This window comes from Enoplosus armatus, chromosome 11 (assembly GCF_043641665.1).
Source record: "Enoplosus armatus isolate fEnoArm2 chromosome 11, fEnoArm2.hap1, whole genome shotgun sequence".
Lineage (NCBI taxonomy): Eukaryota > Metazoa > Chordata > Actinopteri > Centrarchiformes > Enoplosidae > Enoplosus > Enoplosus armatus.
The window spans coordinates 677,662-697,108 of record NC_092190.1 but is presented as its reverse complement, the minus strand read 5'-3'; the positions used below and the strand labels follow the sequence as shown (position 1 = coordinate 697,108).

The window sequence follows — 19,447 nt, the reverse complement described above, 5'->3', positions numbered from 1 at the left end:
CAAATCTGTTTGGGAGAGCGGAATGACTTATCCTTGGTAGGGAATCACTATGCTCCTGCACAGCAATGGAGTTGGAAGGGAGGATTTTTACCGAAGCACTCCCCATTTGTTTTTTGTTTTTTTTGTTTTTTTTAAAGACATTTTAAAATGGACACTCAAAACACACAGACATGCACAAAATGTATAATTTTTAACTTGTGAGAAATCTCATCTGTAATACCTCTGACGACAGTGTTTTGAATATTTAAATATGGTCTTACCTGTTGCACCATTGTATTGATTGATTTCTTGTATTTTAAAAGGTATTTTGTATGTCTTAACTCTGGGTTTTATGTGAAATTACTATGAAATGAGTGTCAATAAATCTTTTCGAAAGAAAAAAAATCTGTTCTTATCACGAGTTAGAGCCCAGACTGTTTTATCCTTTCTTAATTCTTTTAAGTCAGATGTGTTTTTAATACAGGAATGTGGCCTGCCATTTTTAAACCACTACAGAGAGTGGGAGGAGCTATGGCCACAAACATCGATGTGGAGCGGATCAAATGCAAACAGAAATGACGGAGTGGCCATTTTAATCAAAAACCCCCTGGTTTTGGTGAAGGGCAGCACTGTGGTGAGAGATGGTCGGGCACTTTTAGCACACCTGACTTTTATGGGAAAAGATTTTAACGTCTTAAATATTTATGGCTTTAACGACAGAAATGACAGGTATGATCTTTTAGAAGACTTGCAGTTCCACATGCTAGGTAGGGCACCTTTAGTTGTAGGGGGAGATTTTAATTGTATTTTAAGCAGGAATGATAGGAAGAGAGCAGGTGAAGATTTTAAAGTGGACAAAACCTCAGTTTTATTTCAGGGCATATGCAGGGATTTTAAACTTCTGGACTGTTTTAAAACCATGCATCCCAGAGAAGAGGGCTTCACCTGGTTTAGTGGTGATGGCACCCGAGCCTCTCGCATTGATTACATTTTATCACGTGATTGCCCACCAACTGATGCTAGATTGACACCTGTTTTCTTTTCAGACCACGCAATGCTCTCCTGCACTCTCTCACTCTCTTCGGGTGTGACATCAGGAAGCGGTCTGTGGAAGCTCAACTGCTCCCTTTTAGAAGATAGGGAGTTAGGTAGACAGTATAGAGAGCAGTACCAAGAGTGGCAGACCCTTCAAGACTTCTACGATACACGTGCACACTGGTGGGAAATGGTGAAAGCAAGGACCCAGACTTTCTTTAGACAGGCAGGCAAGAAAAAAAAAGACAGGGACAACAGACGCATGTTGGGACTGCAGAAACGACTCCAGCGGTATTTTAAACTAAACCAACAGGGGATGGATTTTAATGAAGAAATCAAACAAATTAAAACCGAGATGTCAGCCTCAGCAGAAATTAAAAGCAAGGGTGTCATTTTGAGAAGCAAGGAGAGGGAAATAGAGGAAGGAGAGAAGTGCACAAGATATTTTTTTAAGAAAATTATGAATAAAGGGGGGAGTATTTTTAGACTAAGAAAAGAAAATGGGTGCATAGCTGACACCACAGAGGAAATCATAGAAACTGTCGGACATTTTTATAGAGAACTATACAAAGAAAAACACGTTAAGTGGGACACCATGACTGAAGTCTTAGAAGTTATTGACCAAGCAGTAAATGACAGTGAGCTTTTAACCCAAGATTTTAACATTCTCGAGTTAAATAAATGTCTCAAGTCTTTTAAGGCAGGTAAGTCTCCAGGAGAAGATGGGCTCCCTCTGGAATTTTATGTGACGTTCTGGGACATTTTAGCACCTGACTTGCTTGCTGTTTTTATGGATTTTGAAAAACTTGACCGACTTCCTGACAGTTTTAGAGTAGGGATAGTGACTCTCCTTCACAAAGACAAAGACAAGACAGATTTGAAGAACTGGAGACCCATTACACTTTTAAATTTTGATTGTAAACTTTTTAGTAAGGTTTTAGCATCCCGCATGTCTTTGTTTTTAGAAGACCTGATTCACCCTGATCAAGCCTGTGCTGTCCCGGGGAGGAAGATCACCGACAGCCTCGTACTGATCCGAGACACCATCTGTTATGCGAGAGACAGAAACATCCGGCTAGTTGTCCTAAATTTAGATTTTGAGAAAGCCTTTGATCGGATCTCGCACCAGTACCTTTTCCAGGTGCTGCAAAAAATGGGGTTTCCAAGAAGGTTTATAGCCTGGGTGAGAATGCTGTACCAGGGCATTACCAGCAAATTCACTGTTAACGGGCATCTTACAGAAGCAGTGGATATAAACTGCGGTGTCCGTCAGGGTTGTCCGTTATCTGCCCTCCTCTATGTTCTCTGCATAGAACCACTGGCACAGATCTTGAGAAGGGACCAACAAATCAATGGGGTTGGAGCCCCAGGGAGCGGGGGACTGGAGACAAAGTGTTTTTTATACATGGACGACGTGAACATTTTATGCACTGACCTTTTATCTGTCAACAGGACGCTGGACTTGACTGACTGGTTTGGACGGGCCTCTGGGTCAAAACTCAACAGAGGCAAGACCCAAGCCCACTTTTATGGACCGTGGACAGCGACTGAGATGACAGGACTCCCCCTGACTGTGACCCAGACAGACCAAAAGATACTTGGGATCAAATTTGATAGGGAGGGGGGAGGGAAAACAAATTGGCCAGACATTGTAGGGAAAGTCAGGCAGAGACTAGGGTACTGGAGACTTAGAAGACTGACAATGGAAGGAAAGGTTTTAATCATCAAAGCTGTGATTTTACCTTTGCTTTTACTCATCAGTTCTGTTTTTTTCCCACCTAGAAGAGTGCTTTTAGACTTGGAAAGAGCCATCTTTTATTTCCTGTGGGGCTCCAAGTGGGAACGTCTGAGGAGATATGTGATGAAGAAGCCGAAGGAGAAAGGAGGAAAAGGAGTCCCGGACCTGTACTTGTTTTTAGGGAGCAGATACACAGCACTACACATCACAACCGCCACAGCCCCATCCAGAAACCCCAAAACAACAGCAATGACACGGTTCTGGATGGGGTCCTACCTCAGACGATTAAAAATTTTACCCAATGATCTTAAAGTACCTGTGTCTTTTAACCTGCCACCAACCTACGCTTTTATCCAGACATTTTTAAGGCATTTTAACCTTGAGCAGGAGGAGTTGAAAGTTTTAACCAACCACCGTTCTGTCATTTCTGTTGTGCAGGAGCAGGAACCAGTGAGTCCAGTGCGCGGGCTCGCATTGGGCGAGCCTTCAGCAGTATGGTGCAACGTGAACCATTCCGCTCTTCCAAACAGACTCCGGGACCTGTCATGGATGGTGGCTCACGAGATCCTCCCAGTCAGGTCCGTAATGCACTCCCGGGGCTTGTCCACACATTCAACTTGTCCCCGACCAGGTTGTGGCGCGCCCGAGTCGGTGAGGCATTTGCTCTGGGAGTGCAGCGCTGCCGTAGAACAGTGGGCAACGGCCGGCTCCTTGCAATTCCCGTACTTGCCAGCAAGGGAGGTCCTTACAGCACAGCTGGTGCTGTATGGGGTGGGCCAAAAACAATTGCCAGCATGCGACTTCCCCAAGCAGTGGCTTACCCTAGCCGCCATAAAAGACGCCATATGGACCTCCAGAAACTTGCTGGCAAGGAAGCACATGCAGATCCCCCCCGTGGCTGCGATCCGGATGGCCGCAGCGACGGTCCAAGCAGCCGAAGCTGCAGGCGGCAGGCCAAGGACACAGCCACAAAGAAGAATCGCATTTGTGCCCATTCGGACGAAGGAGCCGGAGCCACACAAAAGAAGTTCAAAGCAGCGGCGGCCTGACTCTCCGGGTGAGGCAGGTGGGAAGGAGCAACAGGGCGAAGGTCTCCTCTGAGCACCAAGAAAGGATTCCGAGAGACCAAATCTGTTTGGGAGAGCGGAATGACTTATCCTTGGTAGGGAATCACTATGCTCCTGCACAGCAATGGAGTTGGAAGGGAGGATTTTTACCGAAGCACTCCCCATTTGTTTTTTGTTTTTTTTGTTTTTTTTAAAGACATTTTAAAATGGACACTCAAAACACACAGACATGCACAAAATGTATAATTTTTAACTTGTGAGAAATCTCATCTGTAATACCTCTGACGACAGTGTTTTGAATATTTAAATATGGTCTTACCTGTTGCACCATTGTATTGATTGATTTCTTGTATTTTAAAAGGTATTTTGTATGTCTTAACTCTGGGTTTTATGTGAAATTACTATGAAATGAGTGTCAATAAATCTTTTCGAAAGAAAAAAAATCTGTTCTTATCACGAGTTAGAGCCCAGACTGTTTTATCCTTTCTTAATTCTTTTAAGTCAGATGTGTTTTTAATACAGGAATGTGGCCTGCCATTTTTAAACCACTACAGAGAGTGGGAGGAGCTATGGCCACAAACATCGATGTGGAGCGGATCAAATGCAAACAGAAATGACGGAGTGGCCATTTTAATCAAAAACCCCCTGGTTTTGGTGAAGGGCAGCACTGTGGTGAGAGATGGTCGGGCACTTTTAGCACACCTGACTTTTATGGGAAAAGATTTTAACGTCTTAAATATTTATGGCTTTAACGACAGAAATGACAGGTATGATCTTTTAGAAGACTTGCAGTTCCACATGCTAGGTAGGGCACCTTTAGTTGTAGGGGGAGATTTTAATTGTATTTTAAGCAGGAATGATAGGAAGAGAGCAGGTGAAGATTTTAAAGTGGACAAAACCTCAGTTTTATTTCAGGGCATATGCAGGGATTTTAAACTTCTGGACTGTTTTAAAACCATGCATCCCAGAGAAGAGGGCTTCACCTGGTTTAGTGGTGATGGCACCCGAGCCTCTCGCATTGATTACATTTTATCACGTGATTGCCCACCAACTGATGCTAGATTGACACCTGTTTTCTTTTCAGACCACGCAATGCTCTCCTGCACTCTCTCACTCTCTTCGGGTGTGACATCAGGAAGCGGTCTGTGGAAGCTCAACTGCTCCCTTTTAGAAGATAGGGAGTTAGGTAGACAGTATAGAGAGCAGTACCAAGAGTGGCAGACCCTTCAAGACTTCTACGATACACGTGCACACTGGTGGGAAATGGTGAAAGCAAGGACCCAGACTTTCTTTAGACAGGCAGGCAAGAAAAAAAAAGACAGGGACAACAGACGCATGTTGGGACTGCAGAAACGACTCCAGCGGTATTTTAAACTAAACCAACAGGGGATGGATTTTAATGAAGAAATCAAACAAATTAAAACCGAGATGTCAGCCTCAGCAGAAATTAAAAGCAAGGGTGTCATTTTGAGAAGCAAGGAGAGGGAAATAGAGGAAGGAGAGAAGTGCACAAGATATTTTTTTAAGAAAATTATGAATAAAGGGGGGAGTATTTTTAGACTAAGAAAAGAAAATGGGTGCATAGCTGACACCACAGAGGAAATCATAGAAACTGTCGGACATTTTTATAGAGAACTATACAAAGAAAAACACGTTAAGTGGGACACCATGACTGAAGTCTTAGAAGTTATTGACCAAGCAGTAAATGACAGTGAGCTTTTAACCCAAGATTTTAACATTCTCGAGTTAAATAAATGTCTCAAGTCTTTTAAGGCAGGTAAGTCTCCAGGAGAAGATGGGCTCCCTCTGGAATTTTATGTGACGTTCTGGGACATTTTAGCACCTGACTTGCTTGCTGTTTTTATGGATTTTGAAAAACTTGACCGACTTCCTGACAGTTTTAGAGTAGGGATAGTGACTCTCCTTCACAAAGACAAAGACAAGACAGATTTGAAGAACTGGAGACCCATTACACTTTTAAATTTTGATTGTAAACTTTTTAGTAAGGTTTTAGCATCCCGCATGTCTTTGTTTTTAGAAGACCTGATTCACCCTGATCAAGCCTGTGCTGTCCCGGGGAGGAAGATCACCGACAGCCTCGTACTGATCCGAGACACCATCTGTTATGCGAGAGACAGAAACATCCGGCTAGTTGTCCTAAATTTAGATTTTGAGAAAGCCTTTGATCGGATCTCGCACCAGTACCTTTTCCAGGTGCTGCAAAAAATGGGGTTTCCAAGAAGGTTTATAGCCTGGGTGAGAATGCTGTACCAGGGCATTACCAGCAAATTCACTGTTAACGGGCATCTTACAGAAGCAGTGGATATAAACTGCGGTGTCCGTCAGGGTTGTCCGTTATCTGCCCTCCTCTATGTTCTCTGCATAGAACCACTGGCACAGATCTTGAGAAGGGACCAACAAATCAATGGGGTTGGAGCCCCAGGGAGCGGGGGACTGGAGACAAAGTGTTTTTTATACATGGACGACGTGAACATTTTATGCACTGACCTTTTATCTGTCAACAGGACGCTGGACTTGACTGACTGGTTTGGACGGGCCTCTGGGTCAAAACTCAACAGAGGCAAGACCCAAGCCCACTTTTATGGACCGTGGACAGCGACTGAGATGACAGGACTCCCCCTGACTGTGACCCAGACAGACCAAAAGATACTTGGGATCAAATTTGATAGGGAGGGGGGAGGGAAAACAAATTGGCCAGACATTGTAGGGAAAGTCAGGCAGAGACTAGGGTACTGGAGACTTAGAAGACTGACAATGGAAGGAAAGGTTTTAATCATCAAAGCTGTGATTTTACCTTTGCTTTTACTCATCAGTTCTGTTTTTTTCCCACCTAGAAGAGTGCTTTTAGACTTGGAAAGAGCCATCTTTTATTTCCTGTGGGGCTCCAAGTGGGAACGTCTGAGGAGATATGTGATGAAGAAGCCGAAGGAGAAAGGAGGAAAAGGAGTCCCGGACCTGTACTTGTTTTTAGGGAGCAGATACACAGCACTACACATCACAACCGCCACAGCCCCATCCAGAAACCCCAAAACAACAGCAATGACACGGTTCTGGATGGGGTCCTACCTCAGACGATTAAAAATTTTACCCAATGATCTTAAAGTACCTGTGTCTTTTAACCTGCCACCAACCTACGCTTTTATCCAGACATTTTTAAGGCATTTTAACCTTGAGCAGGAGGAGTTGAAAGTTTTAACCAACCACCGTTCTGTCATTTCTGTTGTGCAGGAGCAGGAACCAGTGAGTCCAGTGCGCGGGCTCGCATTGGGCGAGCCTTCAGCAGTATGGTGCAACGTGAACCATTCCGCTCTTCCAAACAGACTCCGGGACCTGTCATGGATGGTGGCTCACGAGATCCTCCCAGTCAGGTCCGTAATGCACTCCCGGGGCTTGTCCACACATTCAACTTGTCCCCGACCAGGTTGTGGCGCGCCCGAGTCGGTGAGGCATTTGCTCTGGGAGTGCAGCGCTGCCGTAGAACAGTGGGCAACGGCCGGCTCCTTGCAATTCCCGTACTTGCCAGCAAGGGAGGTCCTTACAGCACAGCTGGTGCTGTATGGGGTGGGCCAAAAACAATTGCCAGCATGCGACTTCCCCAAGCAGTGGCTTACCCTAGCCGCCATAAAAGACGCCATATGGACCTCCAGAAACTTGCTGGCAAGGAAGCACATGCAGATCCCCCCCGTGGCTGCGATCCGGATGGCCGCAGCGACGGTCCAAGCAGCCGAAGCTGCAGGCGGCAGGCCAAGGACACAGCCACAAAGAAGAATCGCATTTGTGCCCATTCGGACGAAGGAGCCGGAGCCACACAAAAGAAGTTCAAAGCAGCGGCGGCCTGACTCTCCGGGTGAGGCAGGTGGGAAGGAGCAACAGGGCGAAGGTCTCCTCTGAGCACCAAGAAAGGATTCCGAGAGACCAAATCTGTTTGGGAGAGCGGAATGACTTATCCTTGGTAGGGAATCACTATGCTCCTGCACAGCAATGGAGTTGGAAGGGAGGATTTTTACCGAAGCACTCCCCATTTGTTTTTGTTTTTTTTGTTTTTTTTTAAAGACATTTTAAAATGGACACTCAAAACACACAGACATGCACAAAATGTATAATTTTTAACTTGTGAGAAATCTCATCTGTAATACCTCTGACGACAGTGTTTTGAATATTTAAATATGGTCTTACCTGTTGCACCATTGTATTGATTGATTTCTTGTATTTTAAAAGGTAATTTGTATGTCTTAACTCTGGGTTTTATGTGAAATTACTATGAAATGAGTGTCAATAAATATTTTCGAAAGAAAAAAATCTGTTCTTATCAGTTTAATATCTGATATGTCCTCTATAAGGGGACAACATATTAAATGGATTTTTAGCACCGGGAGCTGAAAAAGGGGCTTGCCCCGTTCACTCCACGCATCGACCCGGTATTGCAGTGCCGCCGGGAACGGTGCACCCATCTCCTGCCTTGTGAAAAAGCAAATACCGACACAAACAGAGAGTCGGGGTCAAACCCTCTGCTGACTGCCTGACGTCCCTCGCCGAGCCTCATCTGGGCTCCCGCTCTCAAATGACTGTGTATCATCCGTGACCACTGGGGTGGGGGCAGAGCGCAGCTCAGCATCAACAGCCAGATGAAGCCACCCAAAAAAATGCAGCCAGATTCGCACTTTTGACTCGCAGACAGATAGGGAACATTGCCCTACTGCCACCGGTACGTACGGTTAAACGTGCCCTGCACTTTCGCTCCCCTCGTCACAGAGAGTCCGCAAGGGCCTGAGTGTTTGGGACATTTGATAGCCTGTGTCCAAAAGCCAGGCCTTCATTTCTCCGCGATCCCATTGGATAGAGCCTGTGCTAATGTGGGGAGGGCTAGGGGAATGTGCGTGGCCTGGTATTTGGGACTCCACAAGCAGAGTGAGGCTTACCGTGAGGGTAGTGACCGGGGCGACTAGGCTCCTCGGCCGCTCTCCTGGAGAGGCCTGTACTTACTCGGGTTTCTCTTCATCACGTACAAGCCTTTCGCCTTTTACTAAAGACTTCCGTGGAGAGGAACACCAATGAGTTAAAACTATTTTTGGCAGGCTCTGCCGTGTGGCTGAGCCTCGTGCGTTTGTGAAAAGCAACAAGAAGCTGTCCTTAACAAGATTTAGGCTGCCACCTTGTCGGCTTGGGAGGAGGCGCTGAGAAGCAGCCATTGTTATGCGCGCTTGAAACGACTGCGCCAGGACAAGGGAGAGCTGTTCCAGAATGTGGCCTCTGGAAGCAAACAGCCAGGGCTCATCGCTTCTCGGCCTTTTGGCTAAGATCAAGTGTAGTATCTGTTCTTATCAGTTTAATATCTGATATGTCCTCTATAAGGGGACAACATATTAAATGGATTTTTAGCACCGGGAGCTGAAAAAGGGGCTTGCCCCGTTCACTCCACGCATCGACCCGGTATTGCAGTGCCGCCGGGAACGGTGCACCCATCTCCTGCCTTGTGAAAAAGCAAATACCGACACAAACAGAGAGTCGGGGTCAAACCCTCTGCTGACTGCCTGACGTCCCTCGCCGAGCCTCATCTGGGCTCCCGCTCTCAAATGACTGTGTATCATCCGTGACCACTGGGGTGGGGGCAGAGGGCAGCTCAGCATCAACAGCCAGATGAAGCCACCCAAAAAAATGCAGCCAGATTCGCACTTTTGACTCGCAGACAGATAGGGAACATTGCCCTAATGCCAACCGGTACGTACGGTTAAACGTGCCCTGCACTTTCGCTCCCCTCGTCACAGAGAGTCCGCAAGGGCCTGAGTGTTTGGGACATTTGGTAGCCTGTGTCCAAAAGCCAGGCCTTCATTTCTCCGCGATCCCATTGGATAGAGCCTGTGCTAATGTGGGGAGGGCTAGGGGAATGTGCGTGGCCTGGTATTTGGGACTCCACAAGCAGAGTGAGGCTTACCGTGAGGGTAGTGACCGGGGCGACTAGGCTCCTCGGCCGCTCTCCTGGAGAGGCCTGTACTTACTCGGGTTTCTCTTCATCACGTACAAGCCTTTCGCCTTTTACTAAAGACTTCCGTGGAGAGGAACACCAATGAGTTAAAACTATTTTTGGCAGGCTCTGCCGTGTGGCTGAGCCTCGTGCGTTTGTGAAAAGCAACAAGAAGCTGTCCTTAACAAGATTTAGGCTGCCACCTTGTCGGCTTGGGAGGAGGCGCTGAGAAGCAGCCATTGTTATGCGCGCTTGAAACGACTGCGCCAGGACAAGGGAGAGCTGTTCCAGAATGTGGCCTCTGGAAGCAAACAGCCAGGGCTCATCGCTTCTCGGCCTTTTGGCTAAGATCAAGTGTAGTATCTGTTCTTATCAGTTTAATATCTGATATGTCCTCTATAAGGGGACAACATATTAAATGGATTTTTAGCACCGGGAGCTGAAAAAGGGGCTTGCCCCGTTCACTCCACGCATCGACCCGGTATTGTAGTGCCGCCGGGAACGGTGCACCCATCTCCTGCCTTGTGAAAAAGCAAATACCGACACAAACAGAGAGTCGGGGTCAAACCCTCTGCTGACTGCCTGACGTCCCTCGCCGAGCCTCATCTGGGCTCCCGCTCTCAAATGACTGTGTATCATCCGTGACCACTGGGGTGGGGGCAGAGCGCAGCTCAGCATCAACAGCCAGATGAAGCCACCCAAAAAAATGCAGCCAGATTCGCACTTTTGACTCGCAGACAGATAGGGAACATTGCCCTACTGCCACCGGTACGTACGGTTAAACGTAAACGATACTACACTTGATCGTTCTTATCAGATACTACACACTACCGCTTCTCGGCCTTTTGGCTAAGACTGCGATCGCTTCCTGTTGGTGGTAAAAACTTTTGCCTGTTTGTGGCATTGTGTTTTACTTCCCATTCTCGGGAGGACATTCACCTTATTCCTTGTGGAGAAAATTTCAACTCTATTGTAGTTGTAAATCCTACACCTAAAGGAATTCATTGGCACAGAGTACTGCTTACCTCTACTCTGTTGATTTAACATCTTGTCCAGGCTAAACAAGAAAAGGTAAGTTCGTTTTAATCATTTGCTGGTTTTAACATATTTATTGATCTTAGTCCTATTTATATCGTCTTTGTTTCTTTTTGTTTTTTTTAGACAATTCTTAAGTGTTTTAGTCCTTCTTTTTAATCCTTTCAGTTTGTGGTGCCTCCACCATGTCGGCCAACATTTCCGGCATGCGGAGGCACCACAGTGTCAGATTTACCTTTAAAGAAAATGACCATGGAAAGCCCCTGGGGATGTCCAGAATTGATTTCTCCAGGAGGTTAATCCAAAATACCCTTAAGTTTGAACCAGAGAATATAAATTGCATTGTTACTCTACCAACGAATAAAGGTTTCGATGTAAGCTTTCGGTCTGCCGCGCTGCTGAGAGAGTTTTGGACACGCTTTGAAAATGTAAAACCCCAGTTTTCCGCTTTTAATGTTGAGAAACTGACTGATAATGCCTCCAAAACCATCATTATCAGAATGTTCAATGAGACCGTGAATGCGGATGACATTTGTTTGTGGCTGGGTAGATACTGCACTGTAAAAGGACAGGCTACCAAAGTGAGAGATGAGGATGGCATTTGGAATTGCGCTTGGAGGGTCCCCATCCAACAATGGCAGGACCCCCAAGGCTTCCAGGGCCTGAAACATCTGCCATCTGTGATAGTTCTGGGAAACAACAGAGGCTACATTCACTACCAGGGCCAGCCCAAGCTGTGCCGCAAGTGTGGTGAGCATGGGCACCTGGCAGAAGCGTGTCAGCAGACTATTTGTGGAAAATGTAGAGAAATTGGGCACACCTTTGAGGAATGTACCAATGGCAGAAAGTGCAATCTTTGTGGAGAAACAACCCACCTCTTCAGAGATTGCCCAAAGTCATTTGCCAACAAACTGAAGGCAGCGAAAACCCCACAAAATGGTGGACAAGAGGAAGCAGTTAGAGAGCTAATTGAAGAAGCTGGGCTGGGAAATTCAAATCTCCCGCCAAATCCTGTGACTGGAAGGCCAGGATCAGGAGAGGCGGGAGAGGGGGAGGGGCCTGCAATTGCCCCACAAATGGAGAGTGGTGAGGAAGATGGGGCAATGCAGGCAGAAGGCGGAGCTAGCTCCGGATATGAAGGAGAGGAGGGGCCTGCAATTGCCCCGCAACTGGAAAGTCTTGAGGAAGATGGGGCAATGCAGGCAAAAGCCGGAGCTTGCTCAGAATGTGAAAATGACCAATCACAGGGCGATAGTGAGGACGCCTCCCTCCCCAACGCCCAGCAGACCAAGAGGCCTATATCAGAATTGTCCTCTGAGTCTCCTGTAGTCTCAGAGAAGAGGGGAAGAGCTGGGAACTACTCAAACAGCCCATCTGTGGAGGAGCCTAGAGTCTTCCCCTCCAATTCTCCAAATGAGGTCTCTTTCCTAACAATAGCTCTGCAATCAACCCCTAAGGACTCAAATCTCAATGCGACCATGCGTCCAAGGCCTACTCCTAGAGTCCGACAGGGGAATGAAGCTCAACCCCGTCACTCTTCACCCATGAGAGTGAAGGAAGAGCTCCGTTCACAAGAAATTTAAATAACTGCTTTTTTTTTAACATTGATAATCCCTTTTAGACTTTTAAGATTTCATACCTGTTAATTTTAACCATACTCATGGCACTCACCTTCTCAACCATCAATGTGAGAAGCGTGAAGTCACGAGTTAGAGCCCAGACTGTTTTATCCTTTCTTAATTCTTTTAAGTCAGATGTGTTTTTAATACAGGAATGTGGCCTGCCATTTTTAAACCACTACAGAGAGTGGGAGGAGCTATGGCCACAAACATCGATGTGGAGCGGATCAAACGCAAACAGAAATGACGGAGTGGCCATTTTAATCAAAAACCCCCTGGTTTTGGTGAAGGGCAGCACTGTGGTGAGAGATGGTCGGGCACTTTTAGCACACCTGACTTTTATGGGAAAAGATTTTAACGTCTTAAATATTTATGGCTTTAACGACAGAAATGACAGGTATGATCTTTTAGAAGACTTGCAGTTCCACATGCTAGGTAGGGCACCTTTAGTTGTAGGGGGAGATTTTAATTGTATTGTAAGCAGGAATGATAGGAAGAGAGCAGGTGAAGATTTTAAAGTGGACAAAACCTCAGTCTTATTTCAGGGCATATGCAGGGATTTTAAACTTCTGGACTGTTTTAAAACCACGCATCCCAGAGAGGAGGGCTTCACCTGGTTTAGTGGTGATGGCACCCGAGCCTCTCGCATTGATTACATTTTATCACGTGATTGCCCACCAACTGATGCTAGATTGACACCTGTTTTCTTTTCAGACCACGCAATGCTCTCCTGCACTCTCTCACTCTCTTCGGGTGTGACATCAGGAAGCGGTCTGTGGAAGCTCAACTGCTCCCTTTTAGAAGATAGGGAGTTAGGTAGACAGTATAGAGAGCAGTACCAAGAGTGGCAGACCCTTCAAGACTTCTACGATACACGTGCACACTGGTGGGAAATGGTGAAAGCAAAGACCCAGACTTTCTTTAGACAGGCAGGCAAGAAAAAAAAAGACAGGGACAACAGACGCATGTTGGGACTGCAGAAACGACTCCAGCGGTATTTTAAACTAAACCAACAGGGGATGGATTTTAATGAAGAAATCAAACAAATTAAAACCCAGATGTCAGCCTCAGCAGAAATTAAAAGCAAGGGTGTCATTTTGAGAAGCAAGGAGAGGGAAATAGAGGAAGGAGAGAAGTGCACAAGATACTTTTTTAAGAAAATTATGAATAAAGGGGGGAGTATTTTTAGACTAAGAAAAGAAAATGGGTGCATAGCTGACACCACAGAGGAAATCATAGAAACTGTCGGACATTTTTATAGAGAACTATACAAAGAAAAACACGTTAAGTGGGACACCATGACTGAAGTCTTAGAAGTTATTGACCAAGCAGTAAATGACAGTGAGCTTTTAACCCAAGATTTTAACATTCTCGAGTTAAATAAATGTCTCAAGTCTTTTAAGGCAGGTAAGTCTCCAGGAGAAGATGGGCTCCCTCTGGAATTTTATGTGATGTTCTGGGACATTTTAGCACCTGACTTGCTTGCTGTTTTTATGGATTTTGAAAAACTTGACCGACTTCCTGACAGTTTTAGAGTAGGGATAGTGACTCTCCTTCACAAAGACAAAGACAAGACAGATTTGAAGAACTGGAGACCCATTACACTTTTAAATTTTGATTGTAAACTTTTTAGTAAGGTTTTAGCATCCCGCATGTCTTTGTTTTTAGAAGACCTGATTCACCCTGATCAAGCCTGTGCTGTCCCGGGGAGGAAGATCACCGACAGCCTCGTACTGATCCGAGACACCATCTGTTATGCGAGAGACAGAAACATCCGGCTAGTTGTCCTAAATTTAGATTTTGAGAAAGCCTTTGATCGGATCTCGCACCAGTACCTTTTCCAGGTGCTGCAAAAAATGGGGTTTCCAAGAAGGTTTATAGCCTGGGTGAGAATGCTGTACCAGGGCATTACCAGCAAATTCACTGTTAACGGGCATCTTACAGAAGCAGTGGATATAAACTGCGGTGTCCGTCAGGGTTGTCCGTTATCTGCCCTCCTCTATGTTCTCTGCATAGAACCACTGGCACAGATCTTGAGAAGGGACCAACAAATCAATGGGGTTGGAGCCCCAGGGAGCGGGGGACTGGAGACAAAGTGTTTTTTATACATGGACGACGTGAACATTTTATGCACTGACCTTTTATCTGTCAACAGGACGCTGGACTTGACTGACTGGTTTGGACGGGCCTCTGGGTCAAAACTCAACAGAGGCAAGACCCAAGCCCACTTTTATGGACCGTGGACAGCGACTGAGATGACAGGACTCCCCCTGACTGTGACCCAGACAGACCAAAAGATACTTGGGATCAAATTTGATAGGGAGGGGGGAGGGAAAACAAATTGGCCAGACATTGTAGGGAAAGTCAGGCAGAGACTAGGGTACTGGAGACTTAGAAGACTGACAATGGAAGGAAAGGTTTTAATCATCAAAGCTGTGATTTTACCTTTGCTTTTACTCATCAGTTCTGTTTTTTTCCCACCTAGAAGAGTGCTTTTAGACTTGGAAAGAGCCATCTTTTATTTCCTGTGGGGCTCCAAGTGGGAACGTCTGAGGAGATATGTGATGAAGAAGCCGAAGGAGAAAGGAGGAAAAGGAGTCCCTGACCTGTACTTGTTTTTAGGGAGCAGATACACAGCACTACACATCACAACCGCCACAGCCCCATCCAGAAACCCCAAAACAACAGCAATGACACGGTTCTGGATGGGGTCCTACCTCAGACGATTAAAAATTTTACCCAATGATCTTAAAGTACCTGTGTCTTTTAACCTGCCACCAACCTACGCTTTTATCCAGACATTTTTAAGGCATTTTAACCTTGAGCAGGAGGAGTTGAAAGTTTTAACCAACCACCGTTCTGTCATTTCTGTTGTGCAGGAGCAGGAACCAGTGAGTCCAGTGCGCGGGCTCGCATTGGGCGAGCCTTCAGCAGTGTGGCGCAACGTGAACCATTCCGCTCTTCCAAACAGACTCCGGGACCTGTCATGGATGGTGGCTCACGAGATCCTCCCAGTCAGGTCCGTAATGCACTCCCGGGGCTTGTCCACACATTCAACTTGTCACCGACCAGGTTGTGGCGCGCCCGAGTCGGTGAGGCATTTGCTCTGGGAGTGCAGCGCTGCCGTAGAACAGTGGGCAACGGCCGGCTCCTTGCAATTCCCGTACTTGCCAGCAAGGGAGGTCCTTACAGCACAGCTGGTGCTGTATGGGGTGGGCCAAAAACAATTGCCAGCATGCGACTTCCCCAAGCAGTGGCTTACCCTAGCCACCATAAAAGACGCCATATGGACCTCCAGAAACTTGCTGGCAAGGAAGCACATGCAGATCCCCCCCGTGGCTGCGATCCGGATGGCCGCAGCGACGGTCCAAGCAGCCGAAGCTGCAGGCGGCAGGCCAAGGACACAGCCACAAAGAAGAATCGCATTTGTGCCCATTCGGACGAAGGAGCCGGAGCCACACAAAAGAAGTTCAAAGCAGCGGCGGCCTGACTCTCCGGGTGAGGCAGGTGGGAAGGAGCAACAGGGCGAAGGTCTCCTCTGAGCACCAAGAAAGGATTCCGAGAGACCAAATCTGTTTGGGAGAGCGGAATGACTTATCCTTGGTAGGGAATCACTATGCTCCTGCACAGCAATGGAGTTGGAAGGGAGGATTTTTACCGAAGCACTCCCCATTTGTTTTTGTTTTTTTTGTTGGGTTGGACATTTTAAAATGGACACTCAAAACACACAGACATGCACAAAATGTATAATTTTTAACTTGTGAGAAATCTCATCTGTAATACCTCTGACGACAGTGTTTTGAATATTTAAATATGGTCTTACATGTTGCACCATTGTATTGATTGATTTCTTGTATTTTAAAAGGTAATTTGTGTGTCTTAACTCTGGGTTTTATGTGAAATTACTATGAAATGAGTGTCAATAAATCTTTTCGAAAGAAAAAAAATCTGTTCTTATCAGTTTAATATCTGATATGTCCTCTATAAGGGGACAACATATTAAATGGATTTTTAGCACCGGGAGCTGAAAAAGGGGCTTGCCCCGTTCACTCCACGCATCGACCCGGTATTGCAGTGCCGCCGGGAACGGTGCACCCATCTCCTGCCTTGTGAAAAAGCAAATACCGACACAAACAGAGAGTCGGGGTCAAACCCTCTGCTGACTGCCTGACGTCCCTCGCCGAGCCTCATCTGGGCTCCCGCTCTCAAATGACTGTGTATCATCCGTGACCACTGGGGTGGGGGCAGAGCGCAGCTCAGCATCAACAGCCAGATGAAGCCACCCAAAAAAATGCAGCCAGATTCGCACTTTTGACTCGCAGACAGATAGGGAACATTGCCCTAATGCCAACCGGTACGTACGGTTAAACGTGCCCTGCACTTTCGCTCCCCTCGTCACAGGGAGTCCGCAAGGGCCTGAGTGTTTGGGACATTTGGTAGCCTGTGTCCAAAAGCCAGGCCTTCATTTCTCCGCGATCCCATTGGATAGAGCCTGTGCTAATGTGGGGAGGGCTAGGGGAATGTGCGTGGCCTGGTATTTGGGACTCCACAAGCAGAGTGAGGCTTACCGTGAGGGTAGTGACCGGGGCGACTAGGCTCCTCGGCCGCTCTCCTGGAGAGGCCTGTACTTACTCGGGTTTCTCTTCATCACGTACAAGCCTTTCGCCTTTTACTAAAGACTTCCGTGGAGAGGAACACCAATGAGTTAAAACTATTTTTGGCAGGCTCTGCCGTGTGGCTGAGCCTCGTGCGTTTGTGAAAAGCAACAAGAAGCTGTCCTTAACAAGATTTAGGCTGCCACCTTGTCGGCTTGGGAGGAGGCGCTGAGAAGCAGCCATTGTTATGCGCGCTTGAAACGACTGCGCCAGGACAAGGGAGAGCTGTTCCAGAATGTGGCCTCTGGAAGCAAACAGCCAGGGCTCATCGCTTCTCGGCCTTTTGGCTAAGATCAAGTGTAGTATCTGTTCTTATCATTTTTATGGACCGTGGACAGCGACTGAGATGACAGGACTCCCCCTGACTGTGACCCAGACAGACCAAAAGATACTTGGGATCAAATTTGATAGGGAGGGGGGAGGGAAAACAAATTGGCCAGACATTGTAGGGAAAGTCAGGCAGAGACTAGGGTACTGGAGACTTAGAAGACTGACAATGGAAGGAAAGGTTTTAATCATCAAAGCTGTGATTTTACCTTTGCTTTTACTCATCAGTTCTGTTTTTTTCCCACCTAGAAGAGTGCTTTTAGACTTGGAAAGAGCCATCTTTTATTTCCTGTGGGGCTCCAAGTGGGAACGTCTGAGGAGATATGTGATGAAGAAGCCGAAGGAGAAAGGAGGAAAAGGAGTCCCGGACCTGTACTTGTTTTTAGGGAGCAGATACACAGCACTACACATCACAACCGCCACAGCCCCATCCAGAAACCCCAAAACAACAGCAATGACACGGTTCTGGATGGGGTCCTACCTCAGACGATTAAAAATTTTACCCAATGATCTTAAAGTACCTGTGTCTTTTAACCTGCCACCAACCTACGCTTTTATCCAGACATTTTTAAGGCATTTTAACCTTGAGCAGGAGGAGTTGAAAGTTTTAACCAACCACCGTTCTGTCATTTCTGTTGTGCAGGAGCAGGAACCAGTGAGTCCAGTGCGCGGGCTCGCATTGGGCGAGCCTTCAGCAGTGTGGCGCAACGTGAACCATTCCGCTCTTCCAAACAGACTCCGGGACCTGTCATGGATGGTGGCTCACGAGATCCTCCCAGTCAGGTCCGTAATGCACTCCCGGGGCTTGTCCACACATTCAACTTGTCCCCGACCAGGTTGTGGCGCGCCCGAGTCGGTGAGGCATTTGCTCTGGGAGTGCAGCGCTGCCGTAGAACAGTGGGCAACGGCCGGCTCCTTGCAATTCCCGTACTTGCCAGCAAGGGAGGTCCTTACAGCACAGCTGGTGCTGTATGGGGTGGGCCAAAAACAATTGCCAGCATGCGACTTCCCCAAGCAGTGGCTTACCCTAGCCGCCATAAAAGACGCAATATGGACCTCCAGAAACTTGCTGGCAAGGAAGCACATGCAGATCCCCCCCGTGGCTGCGATCCGGATGGCCGCAGCGACGGTCCAAGCAGCCGAAGCTGCAGGCGGCAGGCCAAGGACACAGCCACAAAGAAGAATCGCATTTGTGCCCATTCGGACGAAGGAGCCGGAGCCACACAAAAGAAGTTCAAAGCAGCGGCGGCCTGACTCTCCGGGTGAGGCAGGTGGGAAGGAGCAACAGGGCGAAGGTCTCCTCTGAGCACCAAGAAAGGATTCCGAGAGACCAAATCTGTTTGGGAGAGCGGAATGACTTATCCTTGGTAGGGAATCACTATGCTCCTGCACAGCAATGGAGTTGGAAGGGAGGATTTTTACCGAAGCACTCCCCATTTGTTTTTGTTTTTTTTTGTTTTTTTTTTAAAGACATTTTAAAATGGACACTCAAAACACACAGACATGCACAAAATGTATAATTTTTAACTTGTGAGAAATCTCATCTGTAATACCTCTGACGACAGTGTTTTGAATATTTAAATATGGTCTTACCTGTTGCACCATTGTATTGATTGATTTCTTGTATTTTAAAAGGTAATTTGTATGTCTTAACTCTGGGTTTTATGTGAAATTACTATGAAATGAGTGTCAATAAATCTTTTCGAAAGAAAAAAAATCTGTTCTTATCAGTTTAATATCTGATATGTCCTCTATAAGGGGACAACATATTAAATGGATTTTTAGCACCGGGAGCTGAAAAAGGGGCTTGCCCCGTTCACTCCACGCATCGACCCGGTATTGCAGTGCCGCCGGGAACGGTGCACCCATCTCCTGCCTTGTGAAAATGCAAATACCGACACAAACAGAGAGTCGGGGTCAAACCCTCTGCTGACTGCCTGACGTCCCTCGCCGAGCCTCATCTGGGCTCCCGCTCTCAAATGACTGTGTATCATCCGTGACCACTGGGG

General features: G+C 46.9%; 1 protein-coding gene, 5 non-coding genes and 4 pseudogenes across 6 annotated transcripts; all 10 read left to right on the top strand.

The window, feature by feature from the left end:
- The first annotated feature begins 349 nt into the window (after positions 1-349).
- Positions 350-12,385, top strand: LOC139292569 (uncharacterized). Its single transcript, XM_070914930.1, is given in 6 exon segments — positions 350-3,781; positions 3,783-3,818; positions 4,255-7,659; positions 7,661-7,696; positions 11,479-11,587; positions 12,327-12,385. Coding segments are annotated over 6 exon segments (7,077 nt in total).
- On the top strand, positions 8,120-8,292 carry LOC139293062 (U2 spliceosomal RNA; annotated as a pseudogene).
- Positions 8,820-8,936, top strand: LOC139293146 (U5 spliceosomal RNA). The gene has a single exon (XR_011597770.1). It is a non-coding gene; the product is annotated as a U5 spliceosomal RNA (small nuclear RNA).
- On the top strand, positions 9,114-9,304 carry LOC139293742 (U2 spliceosomal RNA). The gene has a single exon (XR_011598328.1). It is a non-coding gene; the product is annotated as a U2 spliceosomal RNA (small nuclear RNA).
- On the top strand, positions 9,833-9,949 carry LOC139293145 (U5 spliceosomal RNA). Its single transcript, XR_011597769.1, has one exon. It is a non-coding gene; the product is annotated as a U5 spliceosomal RNA (small nuclear RNA).
- Positions 10,127-10,317, top strand: LOC139293037 (U2 spliceosomal RNA). Its single transcript, XR_011597701.1, has one exon. It is a non-coding gene; the product is annotated as a U2 spliceosomal RNA (small nuclear RNA).
- Positions 12,386-16,380: 3,995 nt separating the features above from the next.
- Positions 16,381-16,556, top strand: LOC139293056 (U2 spliceosomal RNA; annotated as a pseudogene).
- Positions 16,557-17,084: 528 nt separating this feature from the next.
- Positions 17,085-17,201, top strand: LOC139293144 (U5 spliceosomal RNA). The gene has a single exon (XR_011597768.1). It is a non-coding gene; the product is annotated as a U5 spliceosomal RNA (small nuclear RNA).
- Positions 17,202-17,378: 177 nt separating this feature from the next.
- Positions 17,379-17,498, top strand: LOC139293085 (U2 spliceosomal RNA; annotated as a pseudogene).
- Positions 17,499-19,132: 1,634 nt separating this feature from the next.
- On the top strand, positions 19,133-19,308 carry LOC139293055 (U2 spliceosomal RNA; annotated as a pseudogene).
- Positions 19,309-19,447: the final 139 nt, after the last annotated feature.